The sequence below is a fragment of the Rhamphochromis longiceps genome, linkage group LG23 (assembly GCF_057381845.1).
Source record: "Rhamphochromis longiceps isolate RC_006_pf linkage group LG23, R_longiceps_female_GT1.1, whole genome shotgun sequence".
Classification (NCBI taxonomy): Eukaryota; Metazoa; Chordata; class Actinopteri; order Cichliformes; family Cichlidae; genus Rhamphochromis; species Rhamphochromis longiceps.
Window position 1 is genome coordinate 46,328,762 of NC_140578.1, and position 18,160 is coordinate 46,346,921.

Consider the following 18,160-nt stretch of genomic DNA (forward strand, 5'->3'; position numbering starts at 1 on the left):
AAACAGGAAAATGTGCGTCTTGTAACATAAGAAGCTGTTGTAATAATGAATAGCAACTCGAGCTACTGTAGTCCTTTGAACAAGTATCCACACCCTTTGAACTGGTTGTCACATTACAACCTATTAAATCCAGTTCTTTGTATTCGTTAACGGCAAAGAAAGACACGGCTCAGAGTGGTCTAACTCAAAAAAGGATCTTTAATTTTACATATTGCAGCTTTGCACTTCCTCTTTCTAAAGTCTGTTGCCAGGGCAACTTGTCACCCTTAACATAGTTCTCGTGTGGGTCTGGCATACATAAAACGATATAATCAGACAATAAGCACTAAGAATATATTTATTTAAATCCCAACAAACCACAAACTTCGATGTACTTTTTGGGATTTTATGTAACATAGAATGGTGCATAATTGGGATGTGGAAATTATATTCTGTTCTATTTTGGGGTTTTCTTCTAAAATGTATCGTGTTAAGAGAACAATTCGAAATATTTTCACACCAGAGAGTGTACTCTCCTCAGTCACTTTTCCACCATAATCTTATCCTCCACACATGCAGGATGTAAAGGGGAACATTGACAAGCTGCGAGGTCCCGTCGATGGAGTACTGGCTCACAGGAAGGAGATGATGTCTGGTGCTCGACCTCTGGAGGGCCAAAGAATCCAGGAGTCTGTCAACCTGCTCAGTATCAACTGGGGCAAACTGAACAAGCTCTACCAGGACAGGCTTAAGTAAGGGTGGTTCCCTGTATACTGCGAGTCCTGCACGTGTGTGCGTTTCTGCACGCATGCTTGCTTTTGTATGTGTTTTATGTGCACACGTGGTATTATGTGTGTGTGCTTACATGCATATTTCAAACATTGTGCACAATTATAAATAAACATTTTTCTGTGTGCGTGTCAAGGCGTTGGCAGGATTGTAACTCCAAGTGGCAGAAGTTTGTTTCGGATCAGAAGGAGCTTGAGGAGTGGCTGAACGATGCTGAGGAGACTTTGAAACTGGCCGAGAGTGACCCAGGAGCACACAGACAGCACCTAAGGGTAAAACACGCATACACTACTTTTCCTTTTCGAGAAAATGTAACTGCACAAATATAACCTGTAAATTAAAGGTAAATTTGAGCGTTTGTTGTTGAATAGTGTCAACGACACTGTGGGAAATCTTAAAATTCCACCTGGATCTCTGTCTATAATTTTCACTTGAAATCAATAAATAATTAATCAGTAATAATCTACTGTGTCACAGGACTTGACTGAGGAAATACCCCTCCAGGAAGCGGTGCTGGGCAGAGTGAACTCTGCAGGGGTGGACATAAGCCAGATGAGCACACCAGATGATGCTTTGCAGCTTCAATCACAGCTCAAATTACTGAACACTCGGTGGGCCAACGTCTGCCAGCAGCTTAACAAACGAAAAAGGAGGTAAATGTGCACGTGTACGTGTCTGTAGCTTCCACATGGATAGAGTAACTCATGCCTTGTCATAACATGAGTTCCACATCTTGGGAATTTTAGAAGCATTTCAAGCACTTGGTCCTGGTGTTCCAAGTATGCGCTGCCTGCTAACATGTTGTTATGTGCTGATTGCCTCAGGGTCATATTTGCACAGGTCTTGCCTGGTAGACTCCTGCCTCTGTTGATCCTTGTGCTCAGAGCTTGTCCCTGTCCTGCCATTATTAATGTCTCTGTGCTGTCTTTCAGTCCAGCCTTCTCTAACCACTTGTAGGAGTTTTTAGTCAGCTGGTGGTGCGTGCCATGGAGAGGCCTGTCCTTCCATGATGGTTCCTGTTAGGGATGGTATTTGTGAAGCGGTGCTTGTAGAGAACCAATTCCAAGTATTTGAATTCGTTGGAATTGTTAGTGTGCCTGTCGATTGATTCTGCTTGTTGCTTTTTGCAATTGTACTGTAATCAGCAGATTTTTGTCATGTGGACTAAAAATGTATTTGGAGGAAAATAATGGTGCAATCTACAGCGTGGATGTGGACATTGCTTTTATTTTTATTGCACAAAAAGACAAGAGTGCAACTGTAAATTGCAAACTTTGTGCATTATTCTGCTAACACAACTTTGCATTTTTGCAAGCACCTGCACCGACAGCATGCTAATCCTAAGCTAGCCAAGAACCCAGCGTGATGTTAAAGCTGGACGTGGATTTGTCCTTTTATCATCATTAAACATCAGATGTTTCATGGAATTAGAAGCAGCCTGTTAGCAGCATGTAGAATCAGTTCCACAGAAACAAATAAGAAGCTAACAGTATAAACAAATGTCATTAGAAAACTGACACACCGATGGGCTCATGGTTGAGTCTTAGTGTTTTGGATTTTTTTTTTTTTTTTCAAACAGTCATCCTTTGGTGTCGTTCTTGCTCAGCTGCTTGTGCTCCTCTTCCTCTTCAGGTCCTGGGTGCTACTAAAATAGAGGGAGCATGATTAGAATATGGGCATCAGCTGTGTTGGTCAGCCTCCCTTGGCACTGCTCCCTAAACCCACTGTAACGGTGGTAATGTGCACGTTTACTATACTTACAGGGACCAACAGCCCCCAAAAGTTTGAAGGCATTTTTGAGACTCAAAATGTGGTTTTAGTGTCAGCGTTACAATTGCATTATGGGTAGGATAAGCAGCGAAGGAAAGCATTGTGTCAGTGAGATTTCCACACAAGGATATGAATACACTCGTGTGTGTGTGTGTGTGTGCGTGTGCGTGTGCGTGCGTGCGTGCGTGTGTGCGTGCGTGCGTGCGTTACTGATTTTTGTGCCCATGTGGTCTTTCAATATAGTAAATGTACTGTTTTTATAAAGTGCTTTTCTAAACTACTCAAAGCACTTTGAATAACACGTTCATACTGCCCCTTTGTTCAACCGGGCTCGTATCTTGTCCAAGCATACTTTGACATGCAGACTTGAACAGCCGGGGATCAAACTACCAACCTTCTGAGTAGTAGATGATCAGCTCTACCTCCTGAGGCACAGCCGCCCCTAAGAGGAAAACACTTCTTTTATTGTTTCTTGGATTCTCTAACCCTACAGGTCTGCAGAGGCATCCACCTTGACCGCAGAGCTGCAGGAGAATGTTGGCTCGATGCTGGGCTGGCTGGACAAAGCTGAGGGCGTCCTGGCCATTCCTCTGCAGCCTGCAGAGCCACAGCACATAAGAGACACTCTGGGCAAAGTTCAGGTATATTCAGTTCACAGCCACACAGTTACTATGAGCTTCCTGAATGTGTGTGCATATTTACGGATTTATGCAAATTAATTTAGCTGCCATCATCGTGTAAATGAGTTCAGATGAGTCATAATGTAAATTACTCCAATGTGTTGCTGTGTGTAATTAGTAAAAACATTGCAGCGTTTTAATTATTGCAAGATCGTGTATGTGTGTGTGTGTGTGTGTGTGTGTGTGTGTGTGTGTGTGTGTGTGTTTCTGAAATCTTACATAAGATTCTGCTTGTATTGAGCTGCTGCAGTAATGTGCTTGTGTGTCTCTGTGTGTGTGTGTCAGGTATGTGTGGAGGAGCTTCCTGCCCAGAATGTAGTGATGGGGAATCTGAACTCAAGACTGAAGCAGATAACATTTCCTGCTGATAAACAGAAAGACATCAGGATCATAAACACTCGCTGGTCTCAGGTCAGCTTCTTTCACTACACACACAGCGGACAGCACGCCGCTGCCCAGGAAAGGCATCAACTGAATAATACACAAAGGCTCTGAGAGAAGGGTATTCCCTACGTCTAGCTAAGCAGTGCACCACATCATTAAGCTTACGACGTTTAGGTTTGACGGCTTGAAAGTTTGTTGGTGTTATAATCTCTTTTTTTTTATCAAAGTGGCAATATTTTCACTTTCATCTACTGTGTACAAAAGCTGTGAAAGATTCTCTTAGATTTAGTTTATTTGCTCCAGACAGAGTTTGATTTACCAAAGAAGGTGAGCTTTAATCTTTACCAGAAAGACGATGGAAAACCATTCTTATACTGTGTTTACTACAGACCAGATTATCACCACCTCACCTCCCCCGTAGTAATAAATATCTTGAAAAATGGGTCAACACGGTGGGAGTGGTAGGCTTCATGGCCAATCTTCATTTAGGTGTCGAAGGCTCTTCCTGAACGTCAGTTGGAGATCGAGGGTCTGCTGAAGGAGATGGAGAAGTGTGAGAGTCATCTGGATGACCTGTCAGTCTGGGCATCCAGCACCAGAGCCAAGCTGGAGCACAGCCCTGAGGGACCATCTGCCAGGGTATGGTGCAAAACAGTGTGCATATAGATGTATGCATGGTATCAGTGCACCATGGCATTTACTAGTAAAACATTCAAGCCCAAACTGCCTGAAATAAATAATACATTGCATATATTACATCCAATATATTATTTATTATATTACATGCAATACACTCATCTGTCCACAAGGCTTATTGCAGTTTAAGCTCTCTGATTCTCCAGCTCATTAACGAAGTGCAAGTCAAGCAGCCAGAGGTGGAGTGTGTGTTGGAGAAAGCTGATCAGTTATACAAGGACTCTCCTCTTGAGCAACCTGGCAAGGTGAGGAAATTAAATACAGGTGACTCACGTGCAAATTCAATCACATGAAATCATTAAAACACTGACTTGTCTCACTTCTACCTTTACCTTAAATATTATGAATAAATAGTTACTTTTTGAAGAAATGTAACAAGACACAAATATATATAAACAACGTCGACTCAAAAAATATACATACTTCTTCCAGCATTTGATGCTTGGACACTTACCTGTGAAGTTGTTATCAACAATAAGGAAACTGCTCACATGTGTGCTTGTATGTTTTTTCAGATGAAATATATTAGGCTGAGGGAATCTTGGACAGTAATCTTGGAGCTGCTGCAGCAGCACAAGGAGAGGACGGCTGCTCAGCTTATAACCAGAAAAGACAGTAAGACCACATTTAATCTTTCACGCATGCATGTGCACACAAGATTAAGTTCGGACTGAGTTTAGGACACAAATTCATGTTCCCAGTACAACTGAAAGTCCTGATATTAGGTTCAGTAAGAGTTCATTTTACTAGATTCAGTCTGGTTCAGTTTCTTTTAATTATTCATTTGTTTTTGGGATTGAGATTCTAGTTTTTATCTTTCTTTTTTCTGTTGATCAGTCATTGCCCAGATTACACTTCGGGCTATGAGTGATACCATTTGAATAATTAGAATCATTTAAATAATGGAAAAACAAATGGAAAGATCAGCTCCTGCACATGGTTATAGAATATCAGCTGATTTGGGGAGCTGTCTCTAATGCTACAGTCACAATATTAAAAACGGTGGTTGGAAACCAGGTCATGACCCAACTCGTGACCACGTGGAATAAACTTGCCGTTGGTTTTTGAAATGGTTGTTTGAAAAATGGGGACCGGGTCGGTGTGGTTATGAATTTAAAGCATGAATGATGCGTTTGGTGGTGGGCCATCGAGTTCTCTCTGTTCATAATGAGCGATTCATTTCAGCAAATTCAGTGAAGGACTTTTACTGTGGTTTTATTTTGAAATAAGAATATGAGCACTTCCTCCACTAAAAGTTCATTTAACTGTATCTGTGTCTCAGATGAAGGTCTGACAGGAAGTTCCCAGCCTGAATACGCAGCATTGGCTCAGTTCAACAAGTCCTGGGCTGAGCTCACTGACTGGCTGACCATGATGGATAACATGGTACAGAACAAGCGGGTAGTGGTGGCTGACCTCGACGACATCAACGACATGATCAGGCAACTCAAGGTCCGGACCTCTGACCTCACTGTTGACTCTATTTAAAGCACTGCAAAACCTGACCGAGCTGCCGACATTCACGGGGCCGTGTGAGAGTATGGCTCAGTGTGTAAATACTGAGGACTCACAGAAAGTTTAAAACAGTCAGTGGTTAAACTGACAAGCTAGACATGCTACAGACCTTTATTCTTGATTTGTTTTCCTCCTTAATTGCTTGGAAAATTCAATAAGTAAGTTAAAACAACTGAGAAACTAAAATGATTGTTTTCAGGCTTCTCTACAGGATCTTGATCAACGCCGCCCCCTCCTGGAGACACAGATCACAGCAGCCCAGAACCTGAAGAACAAAACCAGCAGCCAAGAGACCCGCAATGCTATTTCTGAACGCAGTAAGTCTCACACATACACATGCAACATAGCATCACCTAGCCTCCCACAGAGGCTAAGTGAAGCTTATTTAAAGCCTATATTAGGCTTTATCAGGGGTGTCCAACTCCAGGCCTCGATGGCCGGCGTCCTGCAGGTTTTAAATCGCACCCTGGGTCAACACACCAGAATCAAATGAATAGTTCATTACCAGGCCTCTGGAGAACTTCAAGACATGTTGATCATTAGCCATTTAAATCAGCTGTGTTGGATCGAGGACACATCTAAACCCTGCAGGACACCGGCCCTCGAGGCCTGGAGTTGGACAAAACATATTCATCTGCCATAACAGAAGCTGCAGAAGCTGTCTTCACCTTCTTCCTATTAAACTGTTCCAAGATAACCATGTTACACAAATCATCATGTGTCCCTGCCTCCTCAGCACCACGTCAACATGTAAAGTGGTGGAAAATGTTCCAAGCAAACTCAGCATTAGTCTGTTTCTCTCCCCTCTTCCAGTTTCTAAATCTCTGCCTGTCTGCTTCTCTGCCACTTCCAGCCTTTACTGTCTCCCCCTCCAGTTTGTCCAAATTTTGTTCCTTCTGCGCTCCTGATGGGTTGAAAGCGTTAAAAAAAATCGTGATGCCCGCGTTTAAACACGCGTAAATCAGTCTGTGCATGATTACGTTGCCCCGCCCATCAAAAAGTCTGCGCATGCGTGAATATATTGCCTATCGGCGATTGGACTGACTATTGCCAATTGGAAAATGTTTACATATCGCCCGACCCTCACTCTTTCAAGTTCCACGTCACACTGCAACCGCTCCTTCTCAGTTTTTGCATTTTCCTTCTCTAGTTGCAGGTACAGATCAAATGATAATCAAATGATAATGACCAATCAATCAGTTCAGAAGCCGATATCACTGGAGCCGGATCTACCTCCTTCAACAGTACTTTTCAGTTTTTGCCCAGCCCAAGTGTGCATGCTTTTGTAGTCACAAATTGTATTAAATTAGCCTGAAGCCAAAAGCCTTTCCTCTATATTTCTATTTTATATTGGGGGACACTCCTCCTCTACAAATCTGCAGGTTCTCAGTTCTCTTCTTCTTCTCTTACTGCTTGTTTTCGCAAAGATCACCATCTCAAAGAGAGGAGTTACTACAGTGTTCATTTTGATAGCACATTCTGATTTTGTTTGTGTTTTACTCATAATTTAGTTTAGTTTAATAGATTCAGTCATATATAGTGTAAAAAAGTCTTGTTTTTACCTGTGAGATTACAAAGCATCATATGTTCCTTGATATCAAATGCAAATGTTTACTGTTCTCTTCCTGCCAAGAACTGAGACTTTGTTGTGTAGTCATGACAAACAGGGAGTGTGGGAGCTAGTTGTACTAGCTGTAACTGTCCAGTAAAGGTATAATTATCACAAAAGGCCAAATGTACAAAAGTTATCAGCTTTCTCTTTCAACTTCAAATTCTCATCTTCTTTCTATCTGAAGAAGTCCAACAGTAACTATCTTAAAAATATGTTTTTTTATTTAGGTTTCCTAAATAACCTGGAATTGGATAAGAGGAAGAGAATGGATGGATGGATGGATGGATGGATGGATGGATGCATGGATGGATGGATGGATGGATGCATGGATGGGTGGATGCATGGATGGATGGATGGATGGATGCATGGATGGATGGATGCATGGATGGATGGGTGGATGCATGGATGGATGGGTGGATGGATGGATGGATTTGATTACTATATTTGTTAAAGAAGGATTGTTCACAACTTTTGGGCAGCAAAAATGGGTAAAGAGACTCCCAAGTCCATACTCAGCATTAGCCCAATGTTTGGACTTGTCACCTTTGGCTATAACACAATCAAAGATTACTTATTGAGCCTAATTATTATATTGTAACCAGTATGGATCAGCAGGTGCTTATATAACAAGTGGCACAGACTTCATTAATATGCTTGTAGGTAATATTTGACCTAAATATATGTGTCCTGTGAATTGAATATGTAGGTTAAATGCAGTGATTCCAATACAAACACTCCAGTGTAGGTATGTATAGTGTATACGAGTATATGTGATTACATTATATATGTGAGTCTTTGTCCAGTGTATACAGGTATGTATGTCATACAAAATCCCCAGTGATGGAGGGAGGGATGGATGGATGGATTTAGGTTTCCAGACTCAGTCCATGTATTATTTTCAAACTGTCTGACACCTCTACTAGTTGTGTGATTTTATTCTAAAGAACTTGTTAAGCAGTGTTTTCTCTCTTTCTTCATAGTTGATCGACTCCAGGCTTACTGGGAAGACTGTCAGACCAAACTGTCTGATAGGATGAAGCAGCTACAAAACATGCTGCAAGACTCTACCAACTGGCTGGACGCCAAGAAGGGGGTGGATCATGTCGTCAAACAGGCCAATGAGAGACTGGATTCATGGCAGGAGATCACTTATACAGTTGATGCACTGAAAAAACAAAACGCTGAACTGAAGGTGGGATCTGCATTCTGAATTTCACTGTATTTATACAGACATATAGTCTGCTTACAAGAGCCCCCCATTAATCAGATCCAACCAATATAACCCCCCAATCAAATTATGAATTATCTTGCATACATAGGCTGTTGATTTTCTTTACTCATTTCAGGTCTTACCAGCAAAACAGTTGCATGTTTAATCATCTGGGAATTTACCCAGATGTATTTATTTATTTAGACAGAGTTCTGCCCGTTACGATGATCGCTTAGAGTACTAATCAGGTGGAACCAGGTAATCGTGTTGATGATTTGGCCTTTGTTTTCTCCCTGCTTACCCAGCTCTTAATGAAGGAGCTGCAGCAATCCCAGATACAAGTCAAAGAAACCAATACACTGGCCAACAAACTACTGACGCTATATGGCAACGATGACACTCACAAAGTCACCCAGATCAACAACAACATGGACACTGCCTGCATATACATCAACAAGCGGTAAGCATTATTTAAATTTTATTCTGCATTTATTTTATTTTTATTAAAAATAAACATTTAGGCAGCTATGTTGGTGTTTGACTTAATGGATGTCTCTAAACGATGCTATTCTTACGCTTTCAACCTTGGTTTCCATGGAAATAATAAGTGCACTTTAGTGCAACTACCCCGTCAAAACACCACAATGACTATTTCACCTTTTTGCAAAACGTGTTTAGTCAGGAAGTAATCGTGATGTGATTTCCTGGCACAAAAGGCACACGTTTAGTTTTCCACATAACAGACGAGCATGATAAAAAGAGCATTTGCATTATCTAACAAGAAAGCTTTTAAAGCTATTTAGCCATCATGGAAGTCTGGATATTACGTCTATCAAATCTTTAGGCTTGTTTACTGACTTCTGCTACATTACATTTGGAATAGAATTGATCCTAAAAAGGAAAACCACTCACTCTCTGGTCAGTATTTACTTATCTTTCTTATTTATTCTCTATCTGCTAAGGGAATCGTATTGTATTTTCTATATATTTATTCTGTTATTCTTTTTAAATGTACTTTAAATTTGCAGTTCAGTAATAACACATGCAGAGTGCAGGATTTTGTTATTTACCCTGTTGAAACTATTTAAATATTCTTAAAATGACATAAATGAACACGTTTTGTTTTACAAAAAGAAACAGTTTCCCCTCTCGCCCAGACTCGGGTCCTCTACCAGAGGCCTGGGAGCTTGAGGGTCCTGCGCAGTATCTTAGCTGTTCCCAGGACTGCGCTCTTCTGGACAGAGATCTCCGATGTTGTTCCCGGGATCTGCTGGAGCCACTCGCCTAGCTTGGGAGTCACCGCACCGAGTGCTCCGATTACCACGGGGACCACCGTTACCTTCACCCTCCACATCCTCTCGAGCTCTTCTCTGAGCCCTTGGTATTTCTCCAGCTTCTCGTGTTCCTTCTTCCTGATATTGCTGTCATTTGAACCGCTACATCGATCACTACGGCCGTCTTCTTCTGTTTGTCTACCACCACTATGTCCGGTTGGTTAGCCACCACCATTTTGTCCGTCTGTATCTGGAAGTCCCACAGGATCTTAGCTCGGTCATTCTCCACCACCCTTGGGGGCATCTCCCATTTTGACCTCGGGACTTCCAGGTTATACTCGGCACAGATGTTCCTGTACACTATGCCGGCCACTTGGTTATGGCGTTCCATGTATGCCTTGCCTGCTAGCATCTTGCACCCTGCTGTTATGTGCTGGATTGTCTCTGGGGCATCTTTACACAGCCTGCACCTGGGGTCTTGCCTGGTGTGATAGACCCCAGCCTCTATGGATCTTGTACTCAGAGCTTGTTCTTGTGCTGCCATGATTAGTGCCTCTGTGCTGTCTTTCAGTCCAGCTTTGTCCAGCCACTGGTAGGATTTCTGGATATCAGCCCCCTCCTCTATCTGCTGGTCCTTCCATGATGGTTCCTCCTCTTTCTTGGGTTTCTGCTGCCTGAGGTATTCACTGAGCACGCGGTCGGTTGAGGCCATCTTCCTCATGTATTCATGGATGTTCACTGCCTCATCCTGGACTGTGGTGCTGAGTCTCACTGGTCCCTGGCTCCCTTCCTTCCCCTTAGCATACAGTCTCAGGGTGCTGGACTTGGGGTGAAGTGACAAGGAGATAAAGTTTAAATATATTTAAGTACTTTGTATATGTTTTATGAGACTTTTTTGTCAATTTTTTTATTGAATTGTTAACTCAACCTCACTGTACATATATCAAACATGCGACGTTTTATCAGAATTCATATTAAACTTTGAGCCATCGTGTTTACCGATGTGTGCAAAACAAATCTGTTGCTTCTTTAACTTTTTTGAGGAAATAACTTTTATTTACCACCTTTGTTTCTTGTCATCTGTCTGCACATTTTCAGTGTTTCGGACAGGGAGGCAGCTTTGGAAGCTGCTCTAAAGTTGCTGCAGCAGTTCTACTTTGATTTGGAAAAGTTCCTCAACTGGCTCACGGAGGCTGAGACGACCTGCAATGTTTTACTAGATGCCACGAACAAGGAGAGATTGCAGGAGCAGTCTGAGGCAGCAAGGAACTTGCTGGAACAGTGGAAGGTGGGCCATACACAGGTGCACCTCATCTTTCTGATATAGCTAGCTCTGTATCTATGTACAGATATGGACATATACACGTTCCAGAAATCAGCATAAGGCCCTGAAGATTAACCTTGTCAGGGCTAAGTCATGAGGACCAATACACTCACATCCACACCTGTGGCCAGTTTAGAATCATTCATTTAGTGATGAGGACGTCTGTGTAAAGGAAATCCAAGCAGGGACATGTTATGCCTCGGTCTAGGTGCAACATAAGGAATAAAAAAGGGTGTCCTCGCCCTGGTCCCCAAAACCAGAAACCCAATGGCCAAGTCACAGATAAATGTGAGATTTATTGCTGCACCAATACTATCAAAACTCAACGCTTAAGCTCCAGGGCAAAATTACAAACAAAACAAGCCAATCCAAGCACTACCCCATAACTCCCTGACTTATTACACAAGATAAATGTACAGAAATAAATAGGCAGCTCAGCCCTTTGCTATTTGAAAAAGGACAAAACTATTTACAATACTATTTAGAAAACCTAACTGGTCTCATAGCACACACAGGTTTGGAGGCTGAAGATAGGTCTGCTGCTGCTGCTGGTGCCAAACCAGATTAAACCATAATGTCCTTTAATGTGGTCTCCCTTTTCACTTGTATCCCTACAAAGGAGGTAGTGGAGAGTGCCAGCAAATGATCAGATTTGTACACTGTTAGACCTTTGCCTCACCGCCACATATCTTAAAATACGAGAGTTGCTACAGACAAGAGTATGGATGTGATACAATGGTCAAAATCTAAACCCAAGAAGTAGAAACCTTCACTGTTCACATCAACTCAGTGGTTAGAAATGTAAAGCTCACCAGGGAAGAGAAAAAATGATAATAGCTTGCTGAATGGAAACCTCAACACTGAACGTTACTGAAAGCCCACACACACCAGTACCTACTCTTTGACTCCCACAACACAAACCTGGTCATTTGGACGCTGCAACACTGGGCACAAAACATTCCCTCTAAGCCAAAGACACGAACACACACATTAAAGAAAGCTCTTAAAACACGTGGTTTTCCCAGCTGGGCCTGGACACCAACAAGGGAGAAAGAGATCTAACAGCTAGGGCGGCTCGATTATGGCAAAAATGATGATCACGATTATTCTCACTGAAATTGAGATCTCGATTATTTGACGATATTTATTTAACAATAACAATGTGTTGAATAATGACTTTAAAAAATAATATAAAATAGTGCAAATACTGATAACAGTGCAAATGTTTGCAATATAAAAAATCAATGAAAAATGTAAACATCTGTGTTTAGTGAACTTTGCAGTGTTGCTCTGTGGTGCAGCTACGACACCGTAGCAAAGTTTACACACTATGTCTACTTGATCCACGTCTGACTGAACCCATAATGTTTCCACACCACTGAAGTTTTTTTACCTCTCTTTTCAACCAACAGCAGTCACTCTCCTCTCCAAATAACTTCTGCTGAGCTTCTGCAGAGAGGTGCGCTCGATTTGCCACACGGAGCAGCGCGAGAGTAAAGCACGAGGGAGGGGCTAATAATCGGCTCAGTCATTTTTAATGATCGCTGAAAGCCCAGATCGTAATCGAGATTAAAATTCGATTAATTGAGCAGCCCTAGTAACAACTTTGTTGTTTATCTGAGAAACTCAGGAGATTTATCTGCAAGCATAACATCAGTGCACTTCAGACCCAGCCATAACCTCAGACTAAAACCGGTTGATCCCGAGGACAAAACTCCCAGACACAAGCTAAACAACATAGTGCATGCTGCACAGCGCAGCAAGGAGTGCTTAGACCTCCTCATTGGATAAAACAAACAGCCTTAAACACATATTCATTTACTAACCAGCAATTTAGTGTCTTCTTTGCTGATTGGTGTTTGGACCTCATCTGGCTTTTACATATAAAAACATTTTATTTTTGTGTTTGGTTTTGAGGGGTTCACATTGCAGTGATGAAAGCTGTAAGTTCAAACATGTTTGTCATCAGAATTAATCATTAAATTGGTTATACCATTAACACAGTTTAATTAAGTTAGGCAAGGAAAAACTCGTACAACCATGAAGGATTAGTGAGAAAGTAAAACCAATGTGGGTTCTTTCCAGGTACTCCAGCTTCCTCCCATAGTTCAAAGACATGCAGTTAGTAGGGTTATGTTCATTGGTGATTCTAAATTGCCCACAGGTGTTAAGGAGAGTGTTGTCTGTCTCTGCGTTAGCTCTGCAACAGACTGGTATTCTGTGCAGGGTTTACCCCGCCTCTCGCCCTCTGATAACTGGGATAGTCTCGAGCCCGCTCTCGCAACCCTGATATGGATAAAAAGACTAATGATTAGACTTTAGTCTCATCTGCCACACATCCAGTATATTTCCAGTTTTTAGCCCTTCTTCAACTCTGCTCTGGCTAGTATGACAGGAATGCTGACATGGTGAGATTTGATTGGACTGTCACTGTCTGCACACAAATCCCGAATTCCCCCAATGCATTGTGGGTGTTGGGTGAAGGGAACGCTCTGTTCTGCAAGAAAACATATTCTGACCGTCAACCCTCACCCTGCACCCACACACACTCTCTGGTAGCACAGCATGTACAGTGATGCACACACAACCACTGTGACACAGTGTGCAGTGCATGCACTACAAGGAAACACACAAGCAGCACATTTAAAATCAGAAATTCACACACACACAACACACCTACGGGGACACACACACATGTACACACAGAGCTCTCTCAGTACAACAGTAGCACTGTGTGTAGCACTGTGTGTAGCACTGTGTGTAGCACTGTGTGTAGCACTGAGATAGTTGTCTTTGTCCAGTTACAATGATGGGTGCTAAAAGTACACAGCATCCTATGAAGTCTCACTCGTTCCCTCGGCTACAACATGCAGATAAGGTTTAATTGGAAAAGAAGTACACTCATCATTTTATGTAACCTTGAAAGTTTCTCTGCGTCTTTCATCGTCATTTTAACTCTTTCTCGTACCCTGTGTTCACTCTGACTCAGACGTTCAACTCCATCTCTCTTTTTTATGTGCGACTGACCCTCCCTCTCTTCCTCTTTATCTGAACGTCTCACTGTGTCACCAACACTTAAACAGAGGGCAGTGTAATTCAGCCTGCTGGAAGCTAGAAGGAATGAAATGGGGCTTAATGGAGGTGCTTCTTCTTTTTGATGTGTGATTTTGGGGATTCCAGGGTTCAGTCTGGACGATGCTGCGCAGAAAGGTCTACCATGTTCAGGTTGGGAATAAAAACCAAGTAGATTCATTTGGAACATTTACTCTACTGACATTTACACTAAACTTTTGAGATGATTCATATAGGTTGTAATCTGTTAAATCAACTTTCACTACGCTACAGAATAACCTGTGGCATTTAAAACTTGTTTTGAATGCTGACCAAAAAAAATCGATGGTGTTCACAAATTAAAAATCTGAACCAAGTAACCTTTTGTGTATTACTACAATTCAGGGCTTTGAGATTGAGTTAGTATCTGATTACAGCTACTTAGGACTTCAGTTGATGACTCGCTCTCGTTTACGCCTCAGTTTCAGCAACTGGTGAAAAAACTGAATTGTGGTTTTTACTTTAGACTAAAAGTCCTGCTTGTACTTTGAGAGAAGAAAGAGACTTGTTGTTCCCAGTTTTATGTCTATACTTGATTATAGCAATGCGATTTATATGCATGCATCCTTAAATATGCTGGATTACAAGCTCTTACTCACCACTCCTTTGCTGGTCTGCTTTGTCATGACGTATATATGATATATATGACTGATATATTCTTATACATCTTATTTCCCAAGATTTATTCCGTCTGTCTCAAAGCTTCACACTAAATTTGAGCTTTCACATGTGCAGCTTCCTGCTCCTGGAATCAGCTGCAGAATCAACGTAAGGAGCTGGTCTCACTTAATGACTTTAAAGCGATTCTAAAGAACTAATGCAGGCTGCTGTTTTGCCTGAATATTGTTCCTTTGTTTGTGGCATTCAGTAGCACTTTTAGCATGATCTGGGTTGTGTTATTTTTTTACTCTGACTGTACTTAACTGGTGCATGGATTTCTATGTGTATGTGATTTAATGTATGCAACCAAGGATTGTACTGCTTGGTCAGGAGACTCTTAAAAGGGGAAATTTTTAATCTCAAGAGTTAATTTTTTTCCTGGCTACAAAACAGTTAATATACCGTATTTCCCGGACTACAAAGCGCACCTGAATATTAGCCGCACAAGCTAAAATCAGGGGAAAATCCTGTTTTGTACATACATTAGCCGCACCTGAATAAAAGCCGCAGTTGTTTCAATGTTGACTTATCATATGTAAGAGAATATGCACAAAGGGAATTGTCAGGAAAGAGATGGCTGTTTGGAGACACACCCCTTTTATTAATATTTTGAAAAACAAGTTATGGGTACATATTTGCACATGTAGTACATAACAGTAACCTACAGCACACCAGAAAAATAGATTCGGACTACCTTTCAGGCTCAGGTGCAGTGACACGGCTTTAACAAGAAGAAAAGTCAGTCATTCACCACCATCTTCCTGCCACTAAAACCACCAAAGTCCTCTCCTCCAGTGTCGGATACAAACAGGCTCATGATGGCTTCGTCATCCACTCTCCGCTTCTTTCCTTCGTTGTCACTTTCAAAACCAAACAAATCCTCGTTGTCAGTGTCAGAGTCGAACACCCTCAGAAGGGCCGTGGCGGTGTCCTCCTCTCCATCATGCAGCAGTCCAGCCCTTCAAAATCCGTTGGTGATCGTGGATGTTTTCACACTTTTCCACGCTGTCAGATTCCACCGGTGGAGTTGGGCATAACTTGCTTTTCGCAAGTTTATCACCGCTCGTCATCCACGCCTCCCGCTGAACGCGTAGCGCTACTTTGAAGTTTGTTTTTCGCGCTACTTCGTACGGCACTACGTTGCCATGTGACCAACATACCACTCTTGAACCCCAATCCTTCCGCCAGGCAACGTAGTGCCGTACAACAGCGGAACAAACAAAACAAATCGTCTTACGATATGACAAAAATCATGGACAATCCATAGAAAAGCCGCACCTGACTAAAAGCCGCAGGGTTCAAAGCTTGTGCAAAAAGTAGCGGCTTATAGCCCGACAATTACGGTACTTGATTTTATATAAGCTCGATTCTGTTGTGGGGCATTTGAGATTAACAGTAGGAAAGATTTTTCTTTCGCACGACTTCTGGAACTATTCATTTAAAAGGCAGAAATCAAGGTAAAAATGCAAACTGTTGGACTGCCTGACATTGTGTCCTCATTTAGATCACATGGTAATCGTAATAAAATCCTCCTGCCCCCTGTGTCATTTGTTCCATTTGATTGTTTGTTAGCAGTCTAGCGTCCACAGTTTTCATGATATCATGTTTCAGATTTTGTGTGTTTGGGCGAGAGGCAGGGTGCACCCCGGACAGGTCGCCAGGCTGTGCAGGGCTGGGATTTTTGTATTTTTAATTGAAAGTCTTTAAACTTCACAACAGTGTCGTAGGGGGGACATGATCTCCCGTGTTGGCTAAGCAGCTGACCTTGATCTTCATTGTGTGACCTTGACAATTTCAAGAAACCATATAGAGTAGAGTGTATCATCTTGAAAGGGCATGGACGCAGCTGTACAACACTTTTATTTTCTCAACACCGTCACAATAACACCATAACAGGATGACATCATTGTATTGTAATGAAAACAGGTGGACATCAAAATCCTAAAATGTCAGTGTTAGTATCACACTTGCCCTCTGGAGTTGTGCTCTCTTGTAAACAAGTGCACTTACTTAACTCCTATTTATAATGTCCTCAGCGCTTCTTGTTTTTTCTCTTCCCAAAAAGGAGGAGCATGTTTTTATTCACTGACTCCAGTTTATTTTTATAAGAAGATTTGCTCTAAAGACACTGTTGATTCTTTAATAAAAATGGTGAGTTAGTGACACGTCCTCTTCACAAAGCACAGAAACATAAGAAGTTCTGTCAAATTCAGTTTCATATTTTTAGTGTTTGTAGTAAAAGAGCTTCGAGTACTCAAATTGAGCAGAAATGCTCGATACCGTCCACTATTGCCAGAAGTATTTGTCTGTGTGTACACACACATGAACTTGTGGCACTCTATGCTTAATCCATAGGATTTTAATATGATGTCTGCCCACTCTTTGCAGCTGTAGCAGCTTCAACGCTTCCGGGAAGACTTTCCACAAGGTTTAGGAGTGTGTTTATATTAACATTTGCCCATTCTTCTACTCTGTCAGGCTGAGGTCAGGACTCTGTGCTGGACAGATAAATTCTGCCACATCAAACTGCCTCACCCATGCCCTTGCTTTGTGCACTGGTGCACAGTCATGTTGGAAAAGAAAGGGGGCATCCCCAAAGTGTTTCCACAAAGTTGGGAGAATGCAATTTTCCAAAAAGAGGACTCAAAAGAAATAAGTGGTTTGATTGCTTTGCCACAAGATAACCACAAAGAAGCATGTTATTGACCTTTTTGAACCCACCAATCATCACAGTAAAATAAGGGATGAGTAATTTGTATTACACATGGACTAGATCTAATGTTGGGAATGCTAGTGTTATTCCACAGTTTGGGGTACAATCAAGTAATGTGTCATATTTTTCCAATTAAATAAAGCATTTTCTAAAATTGAATTGCATAGCATTGTGGTAAAACTGATGAGACTATATTCACAACACGTTCTCACTCCCAAAGCGTAACATTTTCCACAAGGTGACAAATCGCCTGTATATTACTGCTTCCCTATGCAGCCGTCCCTCGTATGTCGCGGTAGTTACGTTCTAAAATAACCCGTGATAGGTGAAATCTGCGAAGTAGCCAACCTTATTTTTTACAATTATTATAGCTGTTTTAAGGATGTAAAACCCGTCACTACACACTTTATACACTTTTCTCAGACAGGCTGAACATTTTCACT

At 41.8% G+C, this 18,160-nt stretch overlaps 1 protein-coding gene across 3 annotated transcripts in view; it reads left to right on the plus strand.

The window, feature by feature from the left end:
* Positions 1 to 18,160, plus strand: part of dmd (dystrophin) — a 314,957-nt gene that overhangs the window by 214,284 nt on the left and 82,513 nt on the right. For all 3 annotated transcript variants that reach the window (XM_085398703.1, XM_085398704.1, XM_085398705.1), the window contains exons 47-59: positions 559 to 731; positions 905 to 1,040; positions 1,246 to 1,421; positions 3,032 to 3,179; positions 3,504 to 3,629; positions 4,092 to 4,241; positions 4,445 to 4,543; positions 4,814 to 4,913; positions 5,581 to 5,750; positions 6,013 to 6,130; positions 8,406 to 8,617; positions 8,941 to 9,095; positions 11,008 to 11,197. In XM_085398703.1, coding sequence (XP_085254829.1) covers positions 559 to 731; positions 905 to 1,040; positions 1,246 to 1,421; positions 3,032 to 3,179; positions 3,504 to 3,629; positions 4,092 to 4,241; positions 4,445 to 4,543; positions 4,814 to 4,913; positions 5,581 to 5,750; positions 6,013 to 6,130; positions 8,406 to 8,617; positions 8,941 to 9,095; positions 11,008 to 11,197 — 1,953 coding nt within the window. The remainder of the gene's footprint in view (positions 1 to 558; positions 732 to 904; positions 1,041 to 1,245; positions 1,422 to 3,031; positions 3,180 to 3,503; positions 3,630 to 4,091; positions 4,242 to 4,444; positions 4,544 to 4,813; positions 4,914 to 5,580; positions 5,751 to 6,012; positions 6,131 to 8,405; positions 8,618 to 8,940; positions 9,096 to 11,007; positions 11,198 to 18,160) is intronic.